Source organism: Gossypium hirsutum, chromosome D08 (assembly GCF_007990345.1).
Source record: "Gossypium hirsutum isolate 1008001.06 chromosome D08, Gossypium_hirsutum_v2.1, whole genome shotgun sequence".
Taxonomy (NCBI): Eukaryota; Viridiplantae; Streptophyta; class Magnoliopsida; order Malvales; family Malvaceae; genus Gossypium; species Gossypium hirsutum.
The window spans coordinates 7,803,147-7,829,121 of NC_053444.1; the positions used below are offsets into that span (position 1 = coordinate 7,803,147).

The window sequence follows — 25,975 nt, forward strand, 5'->3', positions numbered from 1 at the left end:
AAATCAGCAAATAAATGAAGTCGAAAGGACCTTATTGAACACGCCAAAGAAAATAAAAATGCAAGAGAAAGAGAAATTTGAGGGAATACTCTTAAGAATTAGAAATTTGAGGGAATACTCTTAAGAATTATTATTACTCTCAACTTCCCCCTTTACAATGAATGGAGAGGCATCTATTTATAGTTGAGCCTCCCCAAATCCAACGGTACAGATTAATTACATCAACGGCTAAGATTAACAGGTATCTACAAATTAAATCTTTAATATTACAAAATCATATCTTCTAAGATTGCATAAATCATATCTAAGATTGCATATCATATCTAAGATTACATATCCTTGAAGATTATGTTTCCATATGTGAGCCCGGGCTAAAATTGGGTATTACAGCTGCTCCTCTTTACTCGTTGTCGTGTAACAGGAACGGAGCAAAGACTTTAGAAATGGCCAATTTTTGCCCGGTCACACTGGATCTTGGTGCTCTTCTTCTTTAAGCAGCCACATCCATTCTACTGCATCTTCAGAGGTATAGGAATTGGTGTCTCGATCCACTCCACCGCAACATCAGAGAGATAGGATTGGTGACTCGTAACTTTTAATCTACTTAACTGTAATTTCAGATAGATAAAATCCATCACTCTAATCCACTCCACTACAACTTAGGGAGATAGGATTTGTTTATTTAGTCTGCCCCACTGCAATTTCAGGAGGATAAGACTTGCTCTCTTGAGTCTACTCCACTGCAACTTCAGGGAGATAAGACCCGATGTGATCTACTCTACTGCAACTTCAGAGAGATAAGATTTGTGATTTTAATCCGCTCCACTGCAACTTCAGGGAGATAGGATTATTGGCTTTAATCTACTCCACTGCAACTTCAGAGAGATAAGATTCGCCATCTTCAGTCTTTTAAATTGCAATGTTGGGGAAACAAGATTTGCCGTCGTAGCTTCAATCTGTTCCACTACACCGTCAAGGGAGTAAGATTCACCGTCGTGGTTTCAATCTGCTCCACTGTAATTCCAAAGAGGTAGGATTTGCTGCCCACAGCTTCAATCCGCTCCACTTCAGCTAATCCAAGCCTTAACGCCAAGGAGATAAGATTCACCGTCGTGGCTTCAATCTGCTCCGCTACAACGCTAGAGAAGTAAGATTCGTCGTTGTGGCTTCAATCTTTTCCATTGCAACGTCAAGGCGATAAGACTGATGTCTTCGATCTGCTTCACTGCCAGTACAAGAAGGCAAGATCTGCTATTTTCAACCTACTCCACTGTTGCTTAGGGAGATAGGATTCACAATCTTTAACCTATTTCACTGTTGTCCAGGGAGATAGGGTTGGGGTCATCGATCTGCTTCGTTGTCGGTGCAGGAAGGCAAAATCTATTATTTTTAACCTGCTCCGCTGCAACCTAGGGAGGCAAAGCTGGTGTCTTCGATCTGCTTCGCTGTCGGTGCAGGAAAGCAAGATCTGCTATTTTTAACCTACTCCGTTGCAACCCAGTGAGGTAAGGCTGGTGTCTTCGATCTGCTTTGCTGTCGGCGTAGGAAGGCAAGATCTGCTATTTTTAACCTGCTCCTCTACAACCCAGGGAGGCAAGGCTGGTGTTTTCGATCTGCTTCGCTGTCAGTGCAGGAAGGCAAGATCTGCTATTTTTAACCTGCTTCGCTGCAACCCAGGGAGGCAAGGTTGATGTCTTCGATCTACTTCGCTGTCGGTGCAGGAAGGCAATGTCTACTATTTTTAACCTACTCCGCTATAACCCAGGGAGGCAAAGCTAGTGTCTTCGATTTGCTTCACTGCCGGTGCAGGAAGACAAGATCTGTTATTTTTAACCTGCTCCGCTACAACCCAGGGAGGCAAGGTTGGTGTCTTCGATCTGCTTCGCTGTCGGTGCAGGAAGGCAAGATCTGCTATTTTTAACATGCTCCGCTACAACCCAGGGAGGCAAGGCTGGTGTCTTCGATCTGTTTCGCTGTCGGTGTAGGAAGGCAAGATCTGCTATTTTTAACCTACTCCGCTACAACTGAGGGAGGCAAGACTGGTGTCTTCGATCTGCTTCGCTGTCGGTGCAGGAAGGCAAGATCTGCTATTTTTAACCTGCTCCGCTGCAACCTAGGGAGGCAAGGCTAGTATCTTCGATCTGCTTCACTGTCGGTGCAGGAAGGCAAGATCTGCTATTTTTAACCTGCTCCGCTGTAACCCAGGGAGGCAAGGTTGGTGTCTTCGATCTGCTTCGCTGTCGGTGCAGGAAGGCAAGATCTTTTATCTTCACTGATCTGCTCTCTAGGGAACATGACCTGTATAATGAACCTAATTATGCCTAATGATTAGGATGGCATAAAATGAATCAAATGCTCCTAACTAGACATGTGTGAATGGTGTTTGCACGAATGCATAATTTTTAATAATAATTTTTTTCGAGAATGATCCCACTTAGGTTGTCATTGCTCGAAGTTTATTAAGGCTTTAACACTGATGTGCTACAATGCCTTCTTGCTTGGTTGGTTTTTCTGAAGAAACATTTAGTCAGGTTGCCCCCCACTGTAAACCTCAAAGTTCAATCCATTGGGCACAAAATTTGTACCATCATTCTCCCACTGTAACCCAAAGGTAGAAATATATGGCTTTTTCTCGATCCTCTCCTATCACAATTCAAGGATACAGGATCTAAATCTATCTGGTCCCTTACACCATTCCCAAGGTATCGTACCAAAGGCTCATGCATAAATGAAGGCTTTCTTCTCTGAGAAAACCTCTTCCTACTGTCTGGTGATCATTGCTTACTTGTTTATTTAAGCTTTGTCATTTTGTTCAATCCGTGTTTTTAACAACAAAATTCAAAGAGAAATTCCTAATTTAGACTCTTCCTTTTTAGATTTCCAACCTTTAAACATGGTGCGTTCTAAACAATAGTCCTATTTCAGGTTCCTGTATTATTTAGAAACTTCTAGAGTAATATGCCAAACTTCCCTTGTGAAAGTTTTATTAGTCCATTAATCATTATTCCAATGCAACATGGTTGCAAAAAGGGTATAACAATGGATGAGAATACAATTGGTTCTGAGCATAACTCGAAAGGAATAGATTATCAAAAAATAGTAAATAAGGATAACAAAGAAATTGATTGGGAATGTGTATCTTGGGAAATAATGAAGTATTCCAAGAACAGCAAATTCAATATAAATAGTATAAAAATTGGGTGCCCCAAATATCGCAGCTTGAGCTTCTCTGTACAAACTTTCTAAAGACTATTCTGAGTTTGACATGTGTTTAGGAGATCTACAGTACTTCGTCGATGTCCCAAGATGTCGCCTACCCTTTCTTGTTGGTTCAGGTATAGCAAGATCACAACATGCCTCAATCTGATCAAAATTTGAGCTGCTCTGATCACCTCATGTCCCATTCTGATCAAAATTTGAGCCGCCCTTTTCAGGTTTTCAGCTCAAATCCCCTTTGGTCTCAAGACGTCCTTTGCGGATTTTTACCTTGGCCTCTCCTTTTTTCTTTTCTTTTTAAAAAAAATATTTTTTTGATTGAATTTGAACTCATAGGATTAGGCATGTCATTGTTATCCCTTCTGATAAAAATTTACGTTTTTCCAGATAAGGCCATCTACATAAGGTCTTTCCCAGCTTGGGATAAAGTTCTTTTTGTATGGGAAGGATTTTCTTCAATACCAGGTCCCTCTCAAGGAATTCTCTAGGGCGGACCTTTTTTGTGAGCTCGCATCATTTGCTTTTGGCGCATTTGACCATGATGGATAACTTTGAACATTCCTCTTCAATCGGAATTGGATCCAAAAACTTAAAGAGAAAGAATCTTGTCTTCAATAGGCAAAACCGCTATGGGCCCAAGAGAAAGGCATTGCCCCGATAGAGTTTTTTTTTTGCGCCATCTTTTTTTTTGGGCAATATGGCATTAATCATGAACAAACTGCAAACTTTTGATATTGTGCTGTTGTTCAAATTTAGTACATTGTCAGATATGATCCTTTTGGCGTTCCATACTGACATATGATTCTTCACAAATTTGCTAACTGTCGACTTTGTGACATTGGCATATGAAGCATCTTCCACCCATTTAGTAAAGTAATTGACGACCACAAAGATGAATCGATGACCGTCAGATTCTTTTGGTGATATTGACCAAATGATCTTCATGCCCCACATAAGGAGAAGTCATGTATCCCAATGATTTTTTGTAGGGTAAGATTCGTTTCTCGACTTGTTTTACCATCGTTAACAAGTTCATAAATAGGCTACAATCTATGTCATCTTCAAAGTCCTGAGATCCCTCTAAACACATGTCTCACTCAAAAGGAGATTCTGAGTCTGTAGCAGCGTCACTAATGTCGTTGATATCCAGGGACCTATTGTAGGTACAAAAGATTATACAAAAAATATATGAATTTAAGAATCTGTACAGTATGATTATGAATGAATGATTTATTTGGAAGATAATCCAATAGAATGAAAGAATAAAAAATAATTATTCGTAAAGAATGAAAGAATATTGGCTCAAAAATGATCGCAAAGATGCATTTCATTAAAATAATGACGTTCAGACATTAGCCTATTTCACAAATGAGTTCTTATTGCCTCTAGGCTGAAAGTAACAAGTGTGTTCTGAATATTACTTTAAGTAAGCTCTAAAACTACATGGATTTCTTCTACAGTCTGATTATTTAGAACACTCCCAAGTTTATAAGGGTAGATGTCTAATAAGGTTCCTTTTCAGTTGTCTTTATGTATGGCATTGATGTAAACGTTTCTTTTAACTCTTTCATTTTTTATTGCCCATCATATTTTGTTGGACCTTAGCTAACGCTCTTGCAGCAGTAGCTGGTCCTACCTCTCCCTTTGGAGTTGTTCAGGTCTTTCCAATCTTTGGTCCATTACTTTATTTTTTCCTCGTGTACCGATATTCTAGGATAACTGCCAAAATTTTAGTCATTTTGTGAGATTTAATGTATATGATGCAATACAAAGCTAATGTAATGGATGCCATGAATGCAAAAGAAGAGAGGCGTTGTTTCTAATTCAATTATATTAGAACAACTTTTCTAGAAAACAAATCTCTTTACATAAAATGGATATTTATATGGCCTTGCCCTCATACTCCAGGTGAAGACATCAATCCCTTTCTTTATATTCGGATGTTAAAATCTCGTAAACTTTCTAAAAATGGTGTCTCTTCTATCTCCTTTTTGCTTGATCTGGGCCACGAATTGTTGCTCATTCATCCTTGTAATGCTCATTGGCTTTTCTTTAAAAGGTCGGGAGGTTGACGACTCTCGAATAATCTTTATCAACTTGAATCCTCGGGCAACGAAGCCAAGTTGCGTAGTCCTCCCTTAGACCATCATCTTTCTCTCGTTACGTTTTCTCGGACTATATTTGGATGACCGTATTATCTCCCACTTTATTAAGAAATCCATTTTCTTATGACAAGCTCTCTATTTAGATACTAAACGTGAATCAACACCTCTTTTCTATGATGAAAATGCAATGCAATCATAACCATAACAAAACGGAACAGGTTAGTGCAAAATAAAAGCAAGCAAGAAAGAAACAAATTGAGCATCTACTCGGGAAACCATTAGGGTTTGGTGTAATTATTCCTAAGGTGGGCAACTAGGGTTCACTATATGTAGTTTGGCTCTAAGGTAAGGGTACCTGAACTAGCAGATTCCTCGATCCTCACCCATTATAGGCTCATACAGACCAATTTTAGTTCAGGGGAATACATTTCCCTATGGCTTCACGGAGATGAAAATCTCACGAAGACATAGGTATGGATGTATCTCGAAAGTAATCTGCTATCCTGCACGGAGGTGAAGACCTCACGAAGGAAATAGCTTCTCACTCCCACTTAAAAGGATATAATCGAGTGGTTATGTAATGTAATATGCAGAAACATCAAAATTCAAACTAATAAAGTAATTACAAATCGAAGTAATTATAATCGTAACAAAAATGGACAAAATACAACAAAATGATCGTAAATTTAAACCAAGTTTTCGGGTGACCTCTAGGCATTCGGTGTGATTCTACCTAGGGTAGGCTCCTAAGGCTCATTATATGCGGTTCGGTTCTAAAGTAAGGGTACCCGAACCAGCAGATTCCTCGATCTTCACCCATTATAGGCTCATATAGATCAAGTTCGGTTCAAGGGAACACATTTTCCTTATGACAATACGGAGATGATAATCTCACGAAGGCATAGGTACCGATGTATTCCGAAAGCGATCCACTATCCTATACGGAGGTGAAAACCTCACAAAGGAATAGTTTCTCACTCCCACTTAAAAGGGTAAAATCATTCAACTCATGTAATGTATAATGCAAAGATCAATTAAGCAAGAAAATAATGAATGCAAAAGGATCTCGTGAATTTAAAAAAAAATTCTCGACCATAAGACAAAAATTAATCAACTTTGTGGCTCGACTCTCTTATTTTTTTAAAAAGTCCCCAGCAGAGTCGCCAAGCTGTCGAAACCATTTTTTATTTTTAGAAAAAAACAAAAATTAGTTGTCGACTTTAAAAAAAAAAATTGGGAGTCGCCACCAATCTTTTATTAAGGTGTGATTGGATCACCTAAAAAATAGCTTTGGTCTACGAGTTTCAGAAAAACAGATTCGGGAGTTAGTTACGTACGAGGAAGGATTAGCACCCTCGTAACGCCCAAAAATTGGTACCAAATTGATTAATTAATGTCTTAAAGTCGAGAGTTTAAAAAATACTATCCTTAGTTAAATGAAATTATTTATTAAGACTTTCTCTTTTTGAAAAGAAAAATATCACACCCAATACGTTAGGGTACAACATTTTATTCTCTTCAAGATGAGTTGGTCCAAAAAACTCGTATAATAAAATTTAAGAAAATATTTAATTGTTTAAAATTTATGAAGAAATCGCAGCCCAATACGTTAGGGCACGATTTCTTAAAATCCCAAACATTCAATATTTCCTTTATATATATATTTTAAAAATCTTTATCTCGAAAAATCAACGTGTCACATCCAATACGTTAGGACACAACACATTGAATTCCCGATGACAAGTTTTATTTTTGTTTGATTAAAGAACAATCCTCGATTGTTAGATTTTACGAAGAAAATCGGAACCCAATACGTTAGGGCTCAATTTTCTTGAAAATCCTAAATACGAGTATTATCTTTATTTTGAAAATTTTCCATTTTTAAATTCGAGTAAAAGATAATGTAATGTTATAATGTATGTATAAATATCGTGATAACAAATATAATAGTAATAAATACAACAATGGCATAGAAATAATATAAACAAATAAATAAATAAAAATAAATCAATAACATGCAAAGCATCAAATAAATGAGCGAAATAAAAAAAACATGTTTTTAAAATATAAATGAAAACATAAATTGATAAACAAAAGAAGGAAATAAACAAAAAAATATAAAGAGAAAAAAGGGTACAAAATATATACATGTACATATATAAAAAAAATTATATACATATATATAGATTATAAAAAAGATAATTACATATATATATAAACAACTAATAATAATTACATATATTAAAATTAATTAATTTAGAAAAATATATATATAAAAAATTTATGAAGAATAATATAAGAAAACATACGTATATACATATTTATCAAAGTAAAAAATATATAAAAGTATATATATGTGCATATAAAAGTTAGGAAATAAAAAATGTATATGTATATAAAATGTAAATGTATATATATGTATATAAAAGTTATGCAAATAGAATAATAATAATAATATATATAATATGTGCATGTGTTTATAAAAGTTTTTTAAACAAATGTATGTATATATATTATTGTAAAAAAATATGCGTATGTGTATATATAGTAATAATAATAATAATGATAATAATAACAATAATAATAACTTAATAACAAGAAAATCAAATTTAATAAAAATAAATAATAAATAAAAAAAACTAAATCGAACTTTGACATAAATTCTGGGCCTAAATCTGCAAATAAATGAAGTCGAAAGGACCCTATTGAACACGCCAAAGAAAATAAAAATGCAAGAGAAAGAGAAATTTGAGGGAATACTCTTAAGAATTATTATTACTCCCAACTTCCCCCCTTTACAATGAATGGAGAGGCATCTATTTATAGTTGAGCCTCCCCAAATCTAACGGTACAGATTAATTACATCAACGGCTAAGATTAAAAGGTATCTACAAATTAAATCTCTAAGATTACAAAATCATTATCTTCTAAGATTGCATAAATCATATCTAAGATTGCATATCATATCTAAGATTACATATCCTTGAAGATTATGTTTCCATATCTGAGCTCGGGCTAAAATTGGGTATTACAGTCATCTTCGGGATTGTCAACCCAATCCCTCAACAATGGAATATATTATCCCCTAGGGAATGGTTTTGCCCCTCCTCCATAGAGAGTCGTGTATAGTTTACAAAGAGGAGCGCTTTGATCGTACGTGAACATACAACCCCCACCAAGAGGCGATGCGGGTGACATGAGCATCTTGCTCTTGGTGAGATTCGAACCTCTGGCCTATTGTATATAGGTCAATTGTTGGGGTATATGGTACCACTTTGGCGTTGAGGGGGACAAAACCCTCCATCGAGGGACAATATCTATCATTGTTGAGGGATCGAGTTGGCGTCCTCAAAGACGGCACTTCGAAAACTTTTCCTAGAGGAGTCGGTCCCCCCTCAACACGCTTAAATCCACTAAGCTTCATTTTGGTTGATAATTTTATGTACTATTAGTGAATCAAATGATGACACATCAACCAAAGAGAAGTGGATTTAAGTGAATAATTGTGTTTGTTGTGGATGGATAACAAACTTAGAAATATATATGAATGTTGAAAGGCCTAACTCACCCAAAAGCAAAATATCCCATAGCTTTAAAAAAAAATGATTGTGTAAGAAGGGATGGGCAATTGGCAAGACCCTAAAGGCTCATCTACAAGATTGGTGGTAGTGACCACGATTGTTTTGTCCACAAGCTTGTTGTCCAGCCATAGGTCTCACCCATTATAGTGACATGCTTAGTTGGAAAAAATAAAAGTAGATTTATAAACTTTTGGATAGCTTTACCTAACAATGTTCTTCGGAAATCTTTTTGCCAAGCAAGATGCCAATTCCTTTTTCCCACTCAATTTGGTAACTTTTGCTTATTATATACAATGGTCCTCGCCAAGTCACATGCATTTGAACTTTGAAGCTAGTAAATCCTTTTTTTTTTCTTTTGCAAAAAGAAATGTCATGATAAAAGAAGGGGTTGATGAAGATGTCAAAATTTAAACGACATATTTTAAAGATTATTATATAAACTAAGTGAAGTGTTTGATTATTTTTTACTTTTAGAAGGGTTTATTTGGATAGGAAATGAAATTGAAAAATAATACTATTAGTGAGATTGTGTACTTTAAACGGTCAGTAGAGGGGGAGACAAGGGTAGGGCCAGGCAGTGGCCTTGGCCTCCAACGTGATAAAACTATCATTTTAGTTCCTTTAAAATTTATGCAATTATAAATTAATATGATGGTAAATTTGTACTTTAACCTCTTAAAATTTATTAATAATTTTTGTCCTCTTAAACTCTATTCTAGTTTCACTCTTGAGTGGTAGTGTTAAGATAAGAACATTAGAGAAAAATATGTATATGTACATAATAAATAAATCAAAATTATTAAAATTATATTTCCTTCATAGCCGTCACATTGAAAATGATGGAATCTAAAGGTAGGCTAAGTTGAATTAGATCTTTCATGGTTTTTCTATCAATTATAAAGTTTCACTATATCTATCTGCACCCATAAGTTGCTCCTTTTGATGCATATAAAATCAAGTCCATTATAAAAAAAAAATGCATTAAAGCTTGATTGGGGGTGGTGGTAGGGGATGGAAAACATGTTCGAAAAGGAGCTCTCAAATGTGGAACGTTAATTCATCAATGAAATTCTCTATCATACATTAGAGGATTAATTAGAACTGAAATTTGGGAGTTTAGTTCTTAAAATATTATAAAATGCATGACCAAAAGTTTCCAATAATAAAAGAAGAAAAGGCTTCCTAAAAAGCTTGCATCTTTTCTTTGGACTTGGAAAAGGTACATGCAAATTTGAGAGCCACGTAAAGGTGCACCACTTTGTTGGGAGAGGGGACAGCCATGCGTGTGGACCATGACTATAATTTGGAGCTAGTATTTATCATAAGCAAAGGCAAAGTACAAATGATGTTAGTGTGAGTTCCCACATAAATGAACTCTGAGACCATTATGCCTTTGGTCCATTTCACCCCCAAACAATTCAACAAACATCCCATGTGACGTTTCTCTCCTTTTTTTTCTTCACTCGGTAATTTTGTTCCCTTTTCTCCAATCACCTTTTTTGGACGAAATCATATAATGTGTTTCTTTGTTGGACTTATTATTTCAGTAAATGAATTTTTTTTTGTTGATATGCAAAACATTATACAAACCAGAAATTTTATTTCACTAACTGACACTATAAATAGGGTCACCTCTAAGCCATTTGATAATTTTACTAATTCAAAAGTTCAAAGTTTTCTGAAAAAGTCTCTAAACAAACTAAATAACTTGAAAAAATTCTGACAAATGCCATATAAGTTTTGAAGAAAAGCCATATTCTGATTTAGTTTAATCGAGGAAGTCAAAAGTTGTTTTTGAAAAAAAATTACCTTTTGATGTGATTCAACTGAAGAAATAAGGTTATACTTATTTTCAAGATCAAATCTCGACGACATTTAAAGTGGACATTATTGATTCAAGATCAAGTCTTAACAATCTTGGAATCCAAATAAAAAAAAATTTTCCCAAGCAAGATTTTTCCAAATTCATTTCAAAAGCAAGTCAACACGATGCTTGAAACAAGCGACATCCATCCAAGATTAAGCCTAGACGACCCTTGGATTGAAGCCAAACCAGAGAGAAGAATCAAAGGATTTCTTTGTATTCAAGAAACTTCCAAAGTTTGTACTCTTTCCAAATTTGATAATAAAATTAGACTCCAAATTTTCAAGTCAAATTTTGACTCAAAATTTGTGTGTACTACATAAAACCAAATATTGAAGAGCTAGTTATACCTTACGTGTTCTGTATATGCCTCAAGTAACTCCTACACCGACATGGTATCTCCCTCATCCAAATAACAATTTTGCCTTTTCAGGCTTTGCCTCTTTAAGCTCGCCCTTTTAGGCTCACCAACATCAATATGATAAACCTCCATCAGAAAAGACATCTCGCTAAGAAGCATTGTATCGAGGAATGTCACTTTATAACATTTCCTTTAACTAAGAGGCAAGTGTTATACATAACCATCTTGCCAAAAGTACCTCGTGGAAACCAACCACTTTGATCAAAGATGGCTTGTCCAACTAAATTCCCTTGTATGCTTGCCACATGTACCCCTGCTAGATCACACCATGATCTATTTGAAGACTCCTCTTGTCACATCCAATGAAGCCTCCCATTACTCTACCACCAATTTTTCAGGGTATTATCAAGTCGTATCTTATTACATCCTAGTAAAGCATTTCATGACTTTACTACCAACCCTATATAGTAGGATACTTGTCCAAAAGAACTCACGTCAAGCTCCTCATTTATATAAACTCCTCGTAAAAAAGACTCCAACTTATTTCACCATTGCCAATACTATGCCCAAACCTCATCAGAACTCTCCAAATAATCCAAAACCAACACTAGCAACTTTTGATACACTATTTGAACCACCACTAACTTTCAACACCATATTGTGTATCAACAAAATTTATTCACATCGTTAAATTATTTAATTAGACCTATAAATTATTTGATAAATTATCCGTGAAGTTTTTAAACTCCACAAATAATGTTCAAAGAGTAACATGTGTTTCATTTAAACTATAATAAAAAATAGACATATAATAATATTTAAAATTGATTCATATTTCTATAAATTATTAACCCTTTTTAAGTATATTTTCAAATTTGCTTGGTATGCACGTTGGTTAGACTAATATGATAACAAAATCATGCTAAAGCCATCAAAACAAAACGAGCGGAGATGCTTAATAAAAATCTATGTATCTTTTCCCCTTAGTTCCATCCTCATCTATTTATTATGACATAATAATTTGAGGTATAAGATTTTTCAAATAAAGAATCAATTTACACGTAATAATTTTAAGCCAAATGCCTATTTATTTCTCTTCGATTAAATTTAGAAAAAATTTCAAATAATTTAATTATGAGTTACATATCATATAAGTTCATGATTAAAAATAATATGTAGGCTGAATTTTAACTCGACTGGCATCAACATTATTGTCAGTGCAAGAAATTATAGGTTCAAGTGCGTTGAAACGCATTATTCTCTTATTTAAAAGTTTAAAAATTTATAATAAAATTCATGTTGAAAAAAAAACAATAAAGATAGAATTGCATTTACTTTAATTTATTTTTCAATAACGATTTAAACATCTTTCAACCTAGGATTAATTTTTAAAAGAATTATAATTATTCTACAATAATTTGGTTTTTTTAAAATATCAAAGTTAAATTAACCAAACCTGATCGAATTCCATCAATTACTAATATTTGATTTATATTTTAATTTTTTAATAATTTATTATTATCTTATAAAGATTAAAAATTAATTAAAATTAATTTGAAATAATATTTTTATTTTATAAAAAAATCAAACGAAATAAATAATTTAAAAGTAATCAAATCAACTACAGTTTAAATTGATTTTTTTTTCTCCACCCTAACTTTGGATACTGCATTATCTTCATTTTATTAAAAGAAGAAGAAGAAGAAGAAGGAATAAATCCAGTGACAAGTTGTTTGAGAGAGAGAAAAAAAAAACTAAAGTACCTAATCAGTTGGCCCAACCCAAGCACTGTTGCCTTTTCCGTTAGAGTCAATTTTAACTGTTCAAAAGCACAAACCAATGACAATCATTTCACGATGCCTTTTGTAAAAGGGAGCAACGAAGAAAATAAAATATAATAATTTATCAAATTAAATCAGTTTACAAGTTCTCTAAGTAAAACCCTTCTGCCTCTCAGTGGTTTCGTCAAAAAATATATATCCACACCCAGGCTCTCGCCAAAAAAAAAAAAAAAAAAAAACAAACACCGAAAGTAACAGATGCAAGAGAGCGCAAAATAAGGGCAGAGAGAGCTCCGTGGCTTGCAATGGATACCGTCGATTCTTAGATCTCTTAACCCTAGCCATTTTTATTTTTTATCATGTATAGATTCTCAAGATTTTTTTTTCCGGAGATGCTTTCTTGTTTTCTTTTTTTTTTCAAGAATCTTGGTAGCCACTGATCGGAGCTTCACTATGCTTTACTTTTCGAAACTCTATTGGCTTAAAATTTTTTTTTGTCTGCAGTCTGATCGAGCATTGTTTCTAACGAAGAAATCAACTTTTAGGTTTCATTTGATTCAGTTCTGGCTGGTTTTCTGATTTTACCTGCATTTCGCGTTCTATTTCGTCGTGGTTGCTTTGCTGATTGTTTCGGTACTGTTTGGTTTTGTGCTCTCAAGCTAACTTTTTTTTTCTTTTATCGTTTAAAGATTTTCTAGATTTTTTCTCTCAAGATTCTTTTTCTTTTTCTAGAATCTAGGTAGCCACTGATCGGAGGAGCTTCACTGTACTTTACTTTTTCGAAACACTATTGGCTTACATTTTTTCCCTTTTTGTCCGCAGCCTAACCAAACATTGTATCTGACGAAGATATCAACGTTTCTGTTCCGTTTGATTCAGTTCTGGCTTGTTTCGATCCGGTTTCCTTCTGATTTTACCTGCATTTCACGTTCTGGTTCGTCGTGGTTGCTTTCTTGATTGTTTCGGCACTATTTGGCTTTGATTATGTCACATCCTTGCCATCTGAGTAAAATTCGAATGCATTTTCAGTTTTTTCTTAATCAGAGTTTAATTCGGTTTCTCTTCTCTCTTTGATTGCAGTTTTGAATTTTGGAGAAGTCTAAAAGTTGTCTGTTAGGGTTTCCAAGAAGAAAGGAAGAGGATGGAAATGATGAAGTGTATGTGAAAGCAGAGAAGGAGATAGGAGAAACGAGGCGTGATAATGGACGATAGAGGAGGTTCATTTGTTGCTGTTAGGAGGATTTCTCAAGGTCTCGAGCGGGGCAATACCTGCCATTCTACTTCTGGTAACTAAGCTCCAACTTTATTTTTTTTCTCTCTTTTTTCCCCTCGTGTTTACCTTTTTTTTCCCTAAAAGAATAAAAATATTTTCTATCTTCCACACTTGTACTAGTCTCACCGATCTGCTCTCTCTAGTCTGTAATTTTTTTTAATGACTCTTCTTTATTCGCTTATGTCTTTATCTACTTTCTCTCTGAAGCTAGAATACGTCCTTTCTTTTTAAAATCGATTTTTCTTTTTTGGCGAGTGAGCTTTGAGTGTTACCGAAAACGATCCCTAATTGTTTCGGCAAGTTTGTTGGTTAACGTGCCGATAATTTTTCTGAGATTTCTTTGAATTTTTGGAAATTTTGATTCCAATGATGAATCCATCTTTCGTTTTCCTTTTTCTTTTTTTAAATTGTTTTATGATTATCCTTATTGATTTTATCTCAATAGAGTTTTTTTTTGTTTGGGGGTGGGGGGGGGAGCAATTATCTTAAGAGATTTAAATTAATCCAATTTTTAAAGGAGTTTACAGGCAAACCTAGATTAGCGGGCATACTTGCATGACTGTTAATCCGTCGTTCAAACTTTTCTGCGTAAAAAAAAAAAAAAAAGCTGTTTGTGTTTTATTCTATTTTTGTTCTAAGATCTATTAAATCTAACTTAATTTTCACGCATTCTGTTGTGCAAGTAGATCATTCTTCTCTTATGTAGAAGCCATTCATTAGTATATTTCCAGGCTGCTGCCAGATTCATTCCAGATAAAGTTTTCATGAAGCAAATTCTTAGATCTACCCGTAAATAGAGTATATAAGTCCACATTTTGTCCATGGTTCACAACTTGCTTAGTATTTCAGTTTGTAGGACAATCTTTGTCACTCCCGTAGAAAAGTTTGGGTGTTTAATGATTTTACAGATGCTATGTATAATGAAGATTTTATAGCCTTCTTGACGGGGTGCACACGTTTATACCTTCGCTTTCACTGTTCTAATCTTGGAGACAGAATGGCATTTTTCTCGTTTTTTCTCTCTTGATTTTTGCTTTTATTAGCTGCTGAAGTGAACCATCTTTTGGAATCTGTGGTTGTCTTAGGTACTGGTCCTTTTGAAATTTAGTACAGTGCTTTATTTTGTTACAGCTGAGGTTGTGGCAGGATCAACAGCATGGTTGGGTCGAGGTCTTTCTTGTGTATGTGCTCAGAGCAGAGAAAGTGATGCTCGTCCATCATTTGATTTAACTCCTTCCCAGGTAATGTCTATGATCGGGTTCACCTGTTCAACTCTACGTTGTCAACCATGATGGTCATTTGCCCATTTCATCTGTAATATGTGAATTCCTATCTGCAAAGAAATAGAAATCTGATGATAGGATATCTCATAAAGTTTTCCTGCTACCCTGTATACCATTGATTACTTTAACTAATGAGATTCTCCTGTTGCTTAATGCTATCTTCTGAACCTAATGTTGCTATACTCTATAGATGTCATTTTGTGACCTTACATAGTGGCCACTTTTCTTGCAACATGATTACTCGTATAGCACTTCAATTACTTTGACTTTTGGGATTGTTTAGCAACATTATTCAACTATTGAAATATGGAAATTGGCATGCTTTTAGGTTTTTACTGTATGAATGTATTTGGTTAGTTAATTTTGTTGTATCATTGTCCATGTATTTGCCTATTTCTGCTAAGCCAGTACGTCTTTCTAGCACCATATTGATTGATTTTTTCGAATATTTCAAAATTTGCTGCTATTGTACTTTTCTGGAACAAAAAATAATCTTTGCATTCATGCTGTCAGGAGGAATGCTTGCAGAGGCTGCAGAATCGTATAGATATTGCTTATGATAGTTCAATCCCTGAACATCAGGTACCCGTTCCAAATGATGCTATTTATACTTTGTCTGCAATTTTGGGTTCCATAATCATCAATCCTGATTTATTCTCTAATTCATTATTGCTGCTTTCCGCAGGAAGCTTTAAGGGCCTTATGGAATGCTGCATTTCCAGAAGAAGAACTACGTGGTTTAATATCTGAGCAGTGGAAGGAAATGGGGTGGCAAGGGAAGGATCCATCTACGGATTTTAGGTAGCATAGCTGCACTCTATTTCTATTTCCCTTTTTTAGCTTTGCATTTCCTCTTTCTCTGAATGACTATCTGTTTGGTAAGTACTTGTTAATATTTGGATTTATCTTACAGGGGTGGTGGTTTTATATCATTGGAGAACCTGTTATTCTTTGCTACAAATTTTCCGGTATGTGCTTTTATACATGCAATTGATAAGATAAAAAGAGCTATAGGTATAAATGCAAAGATGAAGGTGAAAGGAAAAAAAAAAGGGGGGTGTGCAATGGTCCAGACGAGAGCAATACTGCTGTTTCAACATGTCACTAAACATAGCCATCAGGATTTCAACATGGAAAACCATAGCATTCACATTTTTGTTTCTTAAAATCTAGGTTTGGTTGATCTTTTCATCTTTCTTTGTTCATCCAATGCTAAAGGCATTTCTGAACCGTCTCCAAACAGAAATCCTTCAAGGATCTTCTTTGGAAGCTGGAAGGTGATCGGTCTGTGTGGGAATATCCATTTGCTGTTGCTGGTGTGAACATCACCTTTATGCTCATTCAGATGCTTGATCTTGAAGCAGGTATGTATCCTTAAAAGTAGAGATGTGAATGCTAGAATTGTTTTCTGAAGGAGGGATCTGCTGAGTACTCAAATTCTCTGCTTTCAGATGACTGATTATATGTTTCTAATGGATAATTATATTCAAACAGCACAATTTTAGTAGATGAATTAAAGTCTTATACTCCTATATGTGTTTAAGATATGCATCAATTTAAGGCATTCTCATTTCCTTTTGTGAGCATTCTCATTGAGATTGCTATTTGATGCTTTTCATCACTTAACAGTGTCCTTCAATTCTACAGTCAAACCAAGGACAATGGTAGGAGCAGTTTTCTTAAAGTTCCTCTCAGGTAATGCCAGGTTATTCAAAGTTTTTGTTGCTTGTGGTACAAGTATTTCTTTTTCAAGTCATAATCTTCAATCCAACTTTACCGTTTATATCAAAGTTAGCTGTTAAAATTGAAAACCATGATAGTGCATTTTTGCCCTTGATAGAAAATGAATCAGCGTTTGACCTTCTCTACTGCATCACATTCAAGTTAATGGACCATCAGTGGCTAGCTATGCGCGCATCCTACATGGACTTCAATGTATGTATTCTTCAACTAGAAGGTTCATTTTTGGATATAAGGTCATATTAAAACAAAAAAGACCTCTATTGCATCACCTTGATTTGCCCTCCCATCATTTATGTTGAATAATTATATTGTCTGGTTTTGTCTACAGACAGTGATGAAAGCCACCCGTCGACAACTGGAAAGGGAGCTTCTACTTGAAGATATAACAAGGCTGGAGGATCTGCCATCATACAGTCTTCTTACACGATAATGTTGCTTGCGGTTGAAAGAATGTAAATCAAGTCATTTTGTGATGACGAGATGAGAGATGCATGCTATGAATTGGACATACACGTCGTCTTACTTTTACTATGTACCTTCTAAGCTTAGGCCGGATAAAATGTATATGTGCTTATTTTCAAACAGTTGATATTGGTATTGGTGGTGTTGGTATTTGATTTTAAGAAATTGAGGATTTCAGATTTTTTTTTGTCTATACATTACTTAGGAATTAAAGCTGTGAGTATTAATAACTCTATTGGATCCTGCTTCTTAAATATCAATTGTTCAATCAATGATTTGAAATTGGCAGCCCTCATTAGGACCAAGTCCTTGATTGGCTTCCATTCCGCTAATACGTGCCGGTCACGTACTTTGATGTTGAGTTGGCAATTAGCAAATGGAAATAATGGAATGCATTAAAGGAAGATGATTGACAAGCCAATTGTACCAGACAATCTCTAAAATGGGGCTGAACTTCGTAACGCCTGAAAAATAGTCTAATGATGAATTTCATTCAGGAGAAAAATCTTTGTATCTTACTCTGTCAAAAACAAAAATCATATTTTACAAAAACTAAAAACATAAATAAATTATTAATAAACACATTAATTCAAATTAGTATTTTTTTTGCTAATTCTTTGCATATATATTATGTAAATTATTAATTTATTGACAAGTTAACTTCTCAAGCACAATAACCGAAGTTTGAAATTTTATGAGATTGGGATTGGTCTCAGATTGCTAGCTGTGTGATCCGTCATGTATATTGCTGGTATACGACCTCCTCTACTTGTTCAGCTAATAAATGGGGCCATTATAGGCAAGTTACAGTGGCTGAAGCTTTTAAATTTATTGCCTCGAGCAGCTGGAACATTAAATCATAAATTTGGAAATTCTTCTGGCGTATACCTGCAATGTTGCTTCTTGTTATCGATGTGGAGGGGACGTGGAGTTTGCGATTCAAAGTGTGGAAGCAGATTGTCCTGTCCAATAAGCGAAGCTTGTTCTTTCAACTGTCGCTGTAACAGCTTTGAGGTATTTTCTGAGTATGATTGGAGCTCTATGTTTGGAAGCAACGAAATGACGTAATCTTCAAGCAGCAGAACCTTTTATTCAGGATATCTTGTCTCAATGTACCAGCTGGGCTGTTGCTATTAAAGCAAGAAAAATAAAGGAGAACTTGAGGAACGGAGATCATGCTATATTCATGTTAATTGGTCTACGCCACCTCTTGGATGGAGAAAGGGAATGTTTATTTGACTTCTGTAGAAAGGTAGGATACTATTCAGTCTTCGTAGCGCAGCTTTGGAGCATATTGTGGACGGGGTAGTCTGATAACCTTTTAGCTGTTAACGCCTTAAATAGCAGCACTGAAGTCTTGGATATCAGCTACTCGATGCATTAAAGAGTTTTGCAGGCGTCCCTGGGAAATCCTATTCTGCCATGTTCTTAGAGAAGCAAATAGAGCTGCGGACTTTTTGTCTAGGAGGTCGCCATCAAATGATTTCAGTCTCCAAGTTTTAGATATCCCTCCTGTTGGTATTGAAGACATATTGTCCGGTGTTATTACTACTAGATAACAAGCGATGTTTTTAGGCTGGTGCTTCATGGCCTAGTCTACTCATTTAATACCCAAATACATACATACATATATGAAGTATTTGAAGGATTAACTAATTAGTTTCCGCAAAGTAGAGATGAAATTCACCTATAAGAACGTATAACATAAGCCATGGTTGTACAAATTGGTCAAGTTTTCAATCAGAGGTTCAACCTGCTCAATTCATCTTCTACAGAGTTTTCACCACTGGCCAATCCATTTTCATGTAAGGATCAATTTAATCATCAAACCAAAGCTAGCTCAAAAAGTTTTAGATTAAAAAGTTAATTCATAATAATAATTCAAGGAATATACCTAAATAGTCAATGGAGAAAAAGGCTTTAATATACCTAAATACCGAAATTTCCATTTCAGACCTACATTTTCCCCCAAAGTTCCAAAATCACTGTAATCACTCCTACAAACATACCCTTAGCTTAACCATTTAAATTAATTAAAAACAAAATGGAATCTATACCAATAGCAGGAACAGTGAAAACGGCCCTTGTGACACCTCTGCATGGAAGGGGATTATCAATCTTCAAATAGGCTTGATCTTGAAGTGGAGCGAGATGAGAGAGAACACAAAGCACTTCAAGTCCTGCAGTTTATAAAAATGCGAACAAGGTCAGATATAGAGTCTATATTATAGCCAAGCAGAAAATAGCACATCCTATAAACTTGGGATGCATAAGAGAACCAACATCCGTGGATCAGTATATGCATGATCACAAGGAATCAGATAAACCACGGAAGAAGCCAGGGTCGGATTCCAAGCATGAAAAGGCATCTAATTACCACCCTTAGATATTATGGATCCTAACTGTGCTGGTAACTCGTTTCAAATAGACATTGTAAGAGGAACAAAATAAACTTTAGCATTGCCTTTCAGCATTGTACTTTTAAAAAAAATAAACAAGAAATCAAGTGCCAAAGCAGAAATAAATTAACAAAAATCAATCACGGAGCATCCATCAATGAAAACAAAACCATCTTTGTTTCAAATTACTGTGTTAGAGAACGCGCGAGGCAACAAACAAGAGAAAGTATACTAGAACCTTTTCCCTATACTCAATGATGCAATACAAAGGCCCAAAGGGGGATCACAACATGACTGAAGAGAGCAAAACAGCAGATTGACAACGTCTATTAGCTGACCTGAACCAGATAATAAAATATACGAAGCCCTTCGGGATCCTTGCTGCTCTGAACATCAACAAGGGACCCAATCTTCGAAGTAGTGAAAGAAATATGCTCATTCCCCATCACAATCTCGAGCTCCTGCCGTCCGACACGGTCGGGTTCTGGCCAGTTGTTGTCATCTTCCTTCATGATCTAGACAAAGAAAGCCGATAGAATTGAACAATAATACCAGGAACCATAATTAATAAAAATTGCAAATTTAAACCATCCTGAGCGTCGAAAGAACTACAAGTTACCATTAATCGAAGAAATAAATAATCAACTAAAAACTAAATCTTTTAACCTAAAACCCAGCTGAGCAATTTGAAAAACTGCAGTAAAATCAGAAAATTACAAAACATTTATATCAATCAGAACTGGAAACAAAAGACAATAAATACAAACTCGTTATTTAAGCAAAACATAGAGAAAACAAGAAAAGAAAACCTAATTTTTAATCCCAAACCCTAGGCAAAGTTGAATTAAAGGGGAAAAGAAGGAAAGCATTAAGGCGAAGTAAAGGGTTGAAAAATAATAGGAGACCTCGCTCTCGGTGATGATGCGGCGGCATTCCTTGAGAACGGCAGGGGTGAGGAAGACCTCTTTGCGGATCATGGTGTCGTTTTTGTAGTTGGAGTTGTTAGCATATCGGAGCTTCCCGTCCGGCCTGAACTCGAACTCCAAAAATTCGTGCCCAAATTTCCCTTTATGCCCTACGTAGTAACGGAGGTAAAACTCTCCGCTCTCCTCCTCGGCCGCCATTGTTTTTCCCTCTCTTTTTTTTCTTCTAAGATTCTCGAAAAGAAAACAAACAACACTGAAAACTCTTCCAAGTCCAAGGGATTTTTCTGCATATATAGATGGGTCCACTTAGTTATTGGGCCTTCCAAGTTTTGTTTGGGCTGGGCCTTTTAATCTCATCCATGCATAATCTCAGTATGAATTAAGGATGTCCTCGCAATTAGAAATGTTAGAGTTGCTTAATTCGAGTATAATTAAAATTTTCTAATTAAATAAGTTAAATTGGAATTGATTAAATAACCTTTAAAATTTTAGGGGAGTTTAGATGGATGATTACTTTTTATCTTATATTACCACAGCTACTTTTACACTAATCGCAGATAAACACATTACCCAAATGTACTCTTAATTTGAATTTACACGTCAACAGAAAAAGAAAAACATGTTTTTGTATTGGGTATTATTAAAAACTACAAACTATTGTTGGAGTTTAGTTGATTTATGATTGACTAATAAAATATAATGATAATGATGTCTTACTGAACCAAACTAATACATCAATTATGGTTTGCTGTCATTGTCCAAGTCTTTAAGATTCCTTTTATCTCTTATAACTTTGACTTCGTAGGCTCAATATATATATTGTGATGAACATAGGATAAAAGACCTGTTTTTTAATCATAATTTAAGGCAAATTATTTCGAAGATCATAAAAACATAACTCTCCATCTCTGGTTCATAAAGGAAAAATAAAATAAAATCACACCGAATATTGACGAAAACGAAAGCAAATAAGCCAATAAACAATAGCACTGCCTCTCCCCTAGCACATAATTCCAACAACGGCTCCCAACAAGGCTACCATAAAACCATAATTCACGGTGCTCGGAGCTCCGCTAGGTGTTGACGGGGGAGAAGTTGTTGTACCACCACTCGGGGGAGTCCCGGAAGGAGTGGTGGAACCAGACGGAGTAGAGGGGGTGGAGGGTGAGTTGCCACTAGCTGCTACAACATTGATGGCTAGCTTCATGCCACCAGCACAGTGACCTATGGTGGGGCAAATGAAATACATTGCCCCTGGGTTGGACAGTGTGATGACAGTGTTCCCATCGCTGTAGGATTTAATAGCATTGCCGGTGTTGCAATTATCGTAGTCGCTCTTGGATACTTCCTCCACCGAGTGGCTGCCACCGTAGGTAAACACTAAAACGAAAAAAATACAAACAGGGTCATTCATATTGTTATCTTACTTTGGCTTAATTTTGGTAAGGAAGCAACTTACAAAGTGTGTCGCCTACGGTGAATGTTTTCCCTTGAACCCAACTTTGGTAATCTCCGGTCGAGGTCCAACCGCTGCTGTCTCCTACGGTGTATTGCTCGGCAAAAGCCGCCGGAGCTGCTAGGAGGAGGAAGAGGAGGGCTGCTGCTAAACCCATAATGTTTTAAAGTTTAAAGCCTAACCTTAGTTGGAAAAATAAAGGACGGTGAAGGGACTCTTAGCACGTTACGTTGTGTTATATAGAAGGCTGAAAGTAAGATTTATAGAAGCAAAAAGTCAAGCAATTTCTCTGTTATTCTTACTAAAGCCAATAATTAATGTTAGCTTAATTAATATTCTTCCATCTTCTCCTCACCAAATCGATTTGAATATATATATTCAAATTATAAGAAAGAAAAAAGGGTATTGCTGTGTGGGACTTTTTGGGGTGAAATTTGCAGAATAAAAATCAACATTTATTTTTATTTCCAATTTAATTTTAACACAAACATTTTATCATTACATTACGAATTTGGTGAAGTCATATGTACCTATTATATAAGAGTCAAAAGTTTCTGCCTAAACAAATACAATCTACAATCTCTAACCTAACCACCTTTGGAGAACTTGTGTAACTGATGTCTTGTTTATGCACCAATTTTATGTCTTAAATTATATTTTAAGGATCTAATTTGGTTTTATTCGTGATTTTTAATTTTATTTATGTACTTCAACTTGGCATAATTTGATCTTTCTATTTTTATAATATTATTAATAATTAACACGTTCAAATTGATAACACTGTTAGTTATTGTTATTAAAATGATAATGTACATCAGTCTTACATGTAAATTGTTGAATATTTATTGTGTGCTCAAATAACATTTAAAAAAAATCTACTTCATCACTTTAATGGCCGTAATTAATTATTTTATCAATTTAAACCTAAATAATGTCAAATTAAAGTAAAAGATCAAATACTAAAATTTAGCATAATAGAGGGACTAAAACCATAATTAGACCCAGTTTAATAAAAACCCTAACCCGTTGGCCATTACATCACCAACCAAAAAGATGCTAATCAATTCAAACATTTAATGTTATAATAATAATAATAATAATAATAATAATAATAAATCATTGCATTCCTAATATCTGTATGGATTGGTTAGCAATGGGCATATGATGAACTCACCATAACTGCATTTTATATTTCTGAAAATTATTGGAGTATTAGTTATCATATGATAATGGCCATGTACTTTGAAAATGAAACCTTGAAGGAGTTGGTGGAGTTGGTAAAACAGCCCCCTCCTTTGTTTATCTTTAATAATCTATATTTAAATATATTTTTTATATTCGTTTTACTATCTATGTTCAGAGTTTGTGACTGTATCTTCTAACAAATAAAATGTTGAAAGAGTTGGTAAAACATCTCCCCTCCTTTATTTATCTTCAATAATCTATCATCAAATATATTTTTTATATTCTTTTCATATCCGTTTTACGATCCATGTTCAAAATTTGTAGTTGTTCCTTCTAATGAAAATATATTGTGCCTTACTATTGCACCCCGTCATTTGTTGGTAAATATATATTTTTAATTATACTTTAAAACTATTCATGGGTTCAACAATGTTAATATATAGTATTAATGTATAATTATATAAATTTAATTTTATTAAAATATGTATCATAAATTTTGTTAATATTTTTAAATGTTAAAACAGACCCATTTACACCTGTTCATATTCCTTTTGCTACTATTGTATATTGTTTTTTCCTTGTATTAAATCATTAGATAAAACAATTTAAAAATTTTTTAATATTTAAATTACTGTATATTTAATTCTCAAATTATTTAAATACCGGGACTTGAATTCTATTTATATTTTACATTGATTTTTTTTTATTAAAATTCACTTTTCAGATCTTATAATTTTATTCAAATCTTTTCAAATATCGGATTAACCTTTAAATTTCATCCTTAAAACAAATTCAGTGTAATCTGCTGGAACAACTTTGGACGAACAAAACTGATGCTTTGTTGTTTTTCTTTATAAGCTCATCAGGCAACGTAACAGAGAAGCATCCCCAATTCAACGTTTCGGCCAAACTTTATGGCAACCCAATCTACAGACAATGCTAAATTGATGGTTTCTAAAGCCAAATTATTCAACCCTTTTACGTAATGAATTTAGAATTTGAATTGTAGACGTAATTTGTTTGGTACTGAATAGATTGGTTTTTCTTATGAAATTTAAGGTATTAAATAGTTTGTTCGGTATCTATTCTCATATAGATGATGGATATATAATTTTATCAAATTATGTCAGATAGTATAGAGACTGGGTGCTAAAGGTAAGTTGGTAGACTGTAAACAAGTATGCTAGGAAGTTGATACCCTCTTCATCGTCTTGAGGACTATTTATAGGCGAAGTCCTGTGTAGGATGATACTAACATGTTGGATCCATAATTAGGTCATCATTGTGGGATGCATGGGGCAAATGTCTTTGATGAGATGGAGATGTTTATGATGGGACATATCTTATTATTCATTTTAATATGGGGCAAGCAGCAGTTGAACCCACATGGGGTTTAGTAACAAAAAGAATTATCTTGTTAATAAAAGATCGGATGCCTAAAGGAATGAATGATTAGTTTCTTTGGATGGTTACGTTCCGCTTGCTATGTGGCTAAGACAAGGAGTGAGGCTTCTGGTGACTTCTCGATCTATAGCAGGTGGAGTGTGAGCTTCCGCTCTGCCATGTGTCCCTATTAATTGGTAAAGTATAACAATTATTATCAAATTAGGTGATGTTAATGCTATTAAATAATTTTAAGATAAAAACAAATTTGTTATAACGAATTAAATTTTGTGATTTTACATTTAAATCTCGTATTGAACCAATTTAATGAAATTAGCATAAGATAATTTATTAATAACAAGGGCTCTATAATGGCATGGCTACAATGGCGTCAAGTCAACTTCTAGGGCTTCATATCTTTGAAGATCCATGATGATGGGCAAGACGGAGATTTGCCAAGATTTGTTTTGATGTACACTGTGTAAGCCTCTATTGCAGCAATATATATAACTTATATGATTTATTATTATATATGATTACTTCTAACTATAACTTCTCAATCAACCTCTAGACGTTGTTGAAAAGCCACGGCTTGCCTTCCCCTCACGATTGGGGTTTCCAAGCTGCCTTCTATGGAGATTTAAGCGTCTTTCTTTTTATAATGCTCTTTGCTTTTGATGGGTTCTGCTTTCCCCCTCTGTATCCCATTTCCTTGATGATAATGATGACGATTAGTTGGTTGGACATAGATGTTAAAGGGTTGCATCCTGCCTGGCTTCTAGTCTAGCCAAGTGAAAAGAATTGGTTCAACCCACATTGCCATCCATGGCCTACCTCAAAAGCAAGCAAATTATAATGCCCACAATTACCTAAGGGTGAATTTGAATGGACGGTGCGTTTACATGCGATTAGTGTAAAAATAACAGTGGCAGTGAGATTAGATACTGTAGCGTGAGA

At 34.8% G+C, this 25,975-nt stretch overlaps 3 protein-coding genes across 11 annotated transcripts; 1 reads left to right on the forward strand and 2 right to left on the reverse strand.

Annotated features, from left to right (window-relative positions):
• Positions 1–12,847: 12,847 nt before the first annotated feature.
• Positions 12,848–17,862, forward strand: LOC107919901 (ELMO domain-containing protein A). 8 transcript variants are annotated; one of them, XM_016849333.2, is made up of 12 exons: positions 12,848–13,269; positions 13,413–13,541; positions 13,731–13,842; positions 13,989–14,194; positions 15,313–15,422; positions 15,978–16,046; positions 16,150–16,265; positions 16,378–16,432; positions 16,708–16,828; positions 17,094–17,159; positions 17,305–17,399; positions 17,536–17,862. In XM_016849333.2, exons 4-12 carry the CDS (start codon positions 14,110–14,112, stop codon positions 17,635–17,637), a joined length of 819 nt encoding a protein of 272 aa, XP_016704822.1. In that variant the 5' UTR covers positions 12,848–13,269; positions 13,413–13,541; positions 13,731–13,842; positions 13,989–14,109; the 3' UTR covers positions 17,638–17,862. The 8 variants fall into 8 exon arrangements, with proteins under 8 accessions (XP_016704822.1, XP_040955699.1, XP_040955702.1 ...); XM_041099765.1 differs by having other exon boundaries at positions 17,112–17,159; XM_041099768.1 differs by having other exon boundaries at positions 17,112–17,159; positions 17,540–17,862.
• Positions 17,863–18,143: 281 nt separating this feature from the next.
• Positions 18,144–21,274, reverse strand: LOC107919903 (protein mago nashi homolog). Of its 2 annotated transcripts, XR_005917428.1 has the most exons (4): positions 20,974–21,274; positions 20,407–20,583; positions 19,727–19,849; positions 18,144–19,181 (listed from the first exon to the last, which is right to left on the reverse strand). XR_005917428.1 is itself a non-coding variant. In XM_041099770.1 (3 exons), the coding sequence occupies exons 1-3, from the start codon at positions 21,190–21,192 to the stop codon at positions 19,790–19,792; spliced, it is 456 nt and encodes a 151-aa protein (XP_040955704.1). In that variant the 5' UTR covers positions 21,193–21,274; the 3' UTR covers positions 19,506–19,789. The 2 variants fall into 2 exon arrangements, 1 of the variants encoding a protein (XP_040955704.1); XM_041099770.1 differs by lacking the exon at positions 18,144–19,181 and having other exon boundaries at positions 19,506–19,849.
• A 609-nt stretch (positions 21,275–21,883) lies between these two features.
• Positions 21,884–22,778, reverse strand: LOC107919902 (uclacyanin-3). Its single transcript, XM_016849338.2, has 2 exons — positions 22,454–22,778; positions 21,884–22,374 (listed from the first exon to the last, which is right to left on the reverse strand). The coding sequence occupies exons 1-2, from the start codon at positions 22,605–22,607 to the stop codon at positions 21,995–21,997; spliced, it is 534 nt and encodes a 177-aa protein (XP_016704827.1). The 5' UTR covers positions 22,608–22,778; the 3' UTR covers positions 21,884–21,994.
• Positions 22,779–25,975: the final 3,197 nt, after the last annotated feature.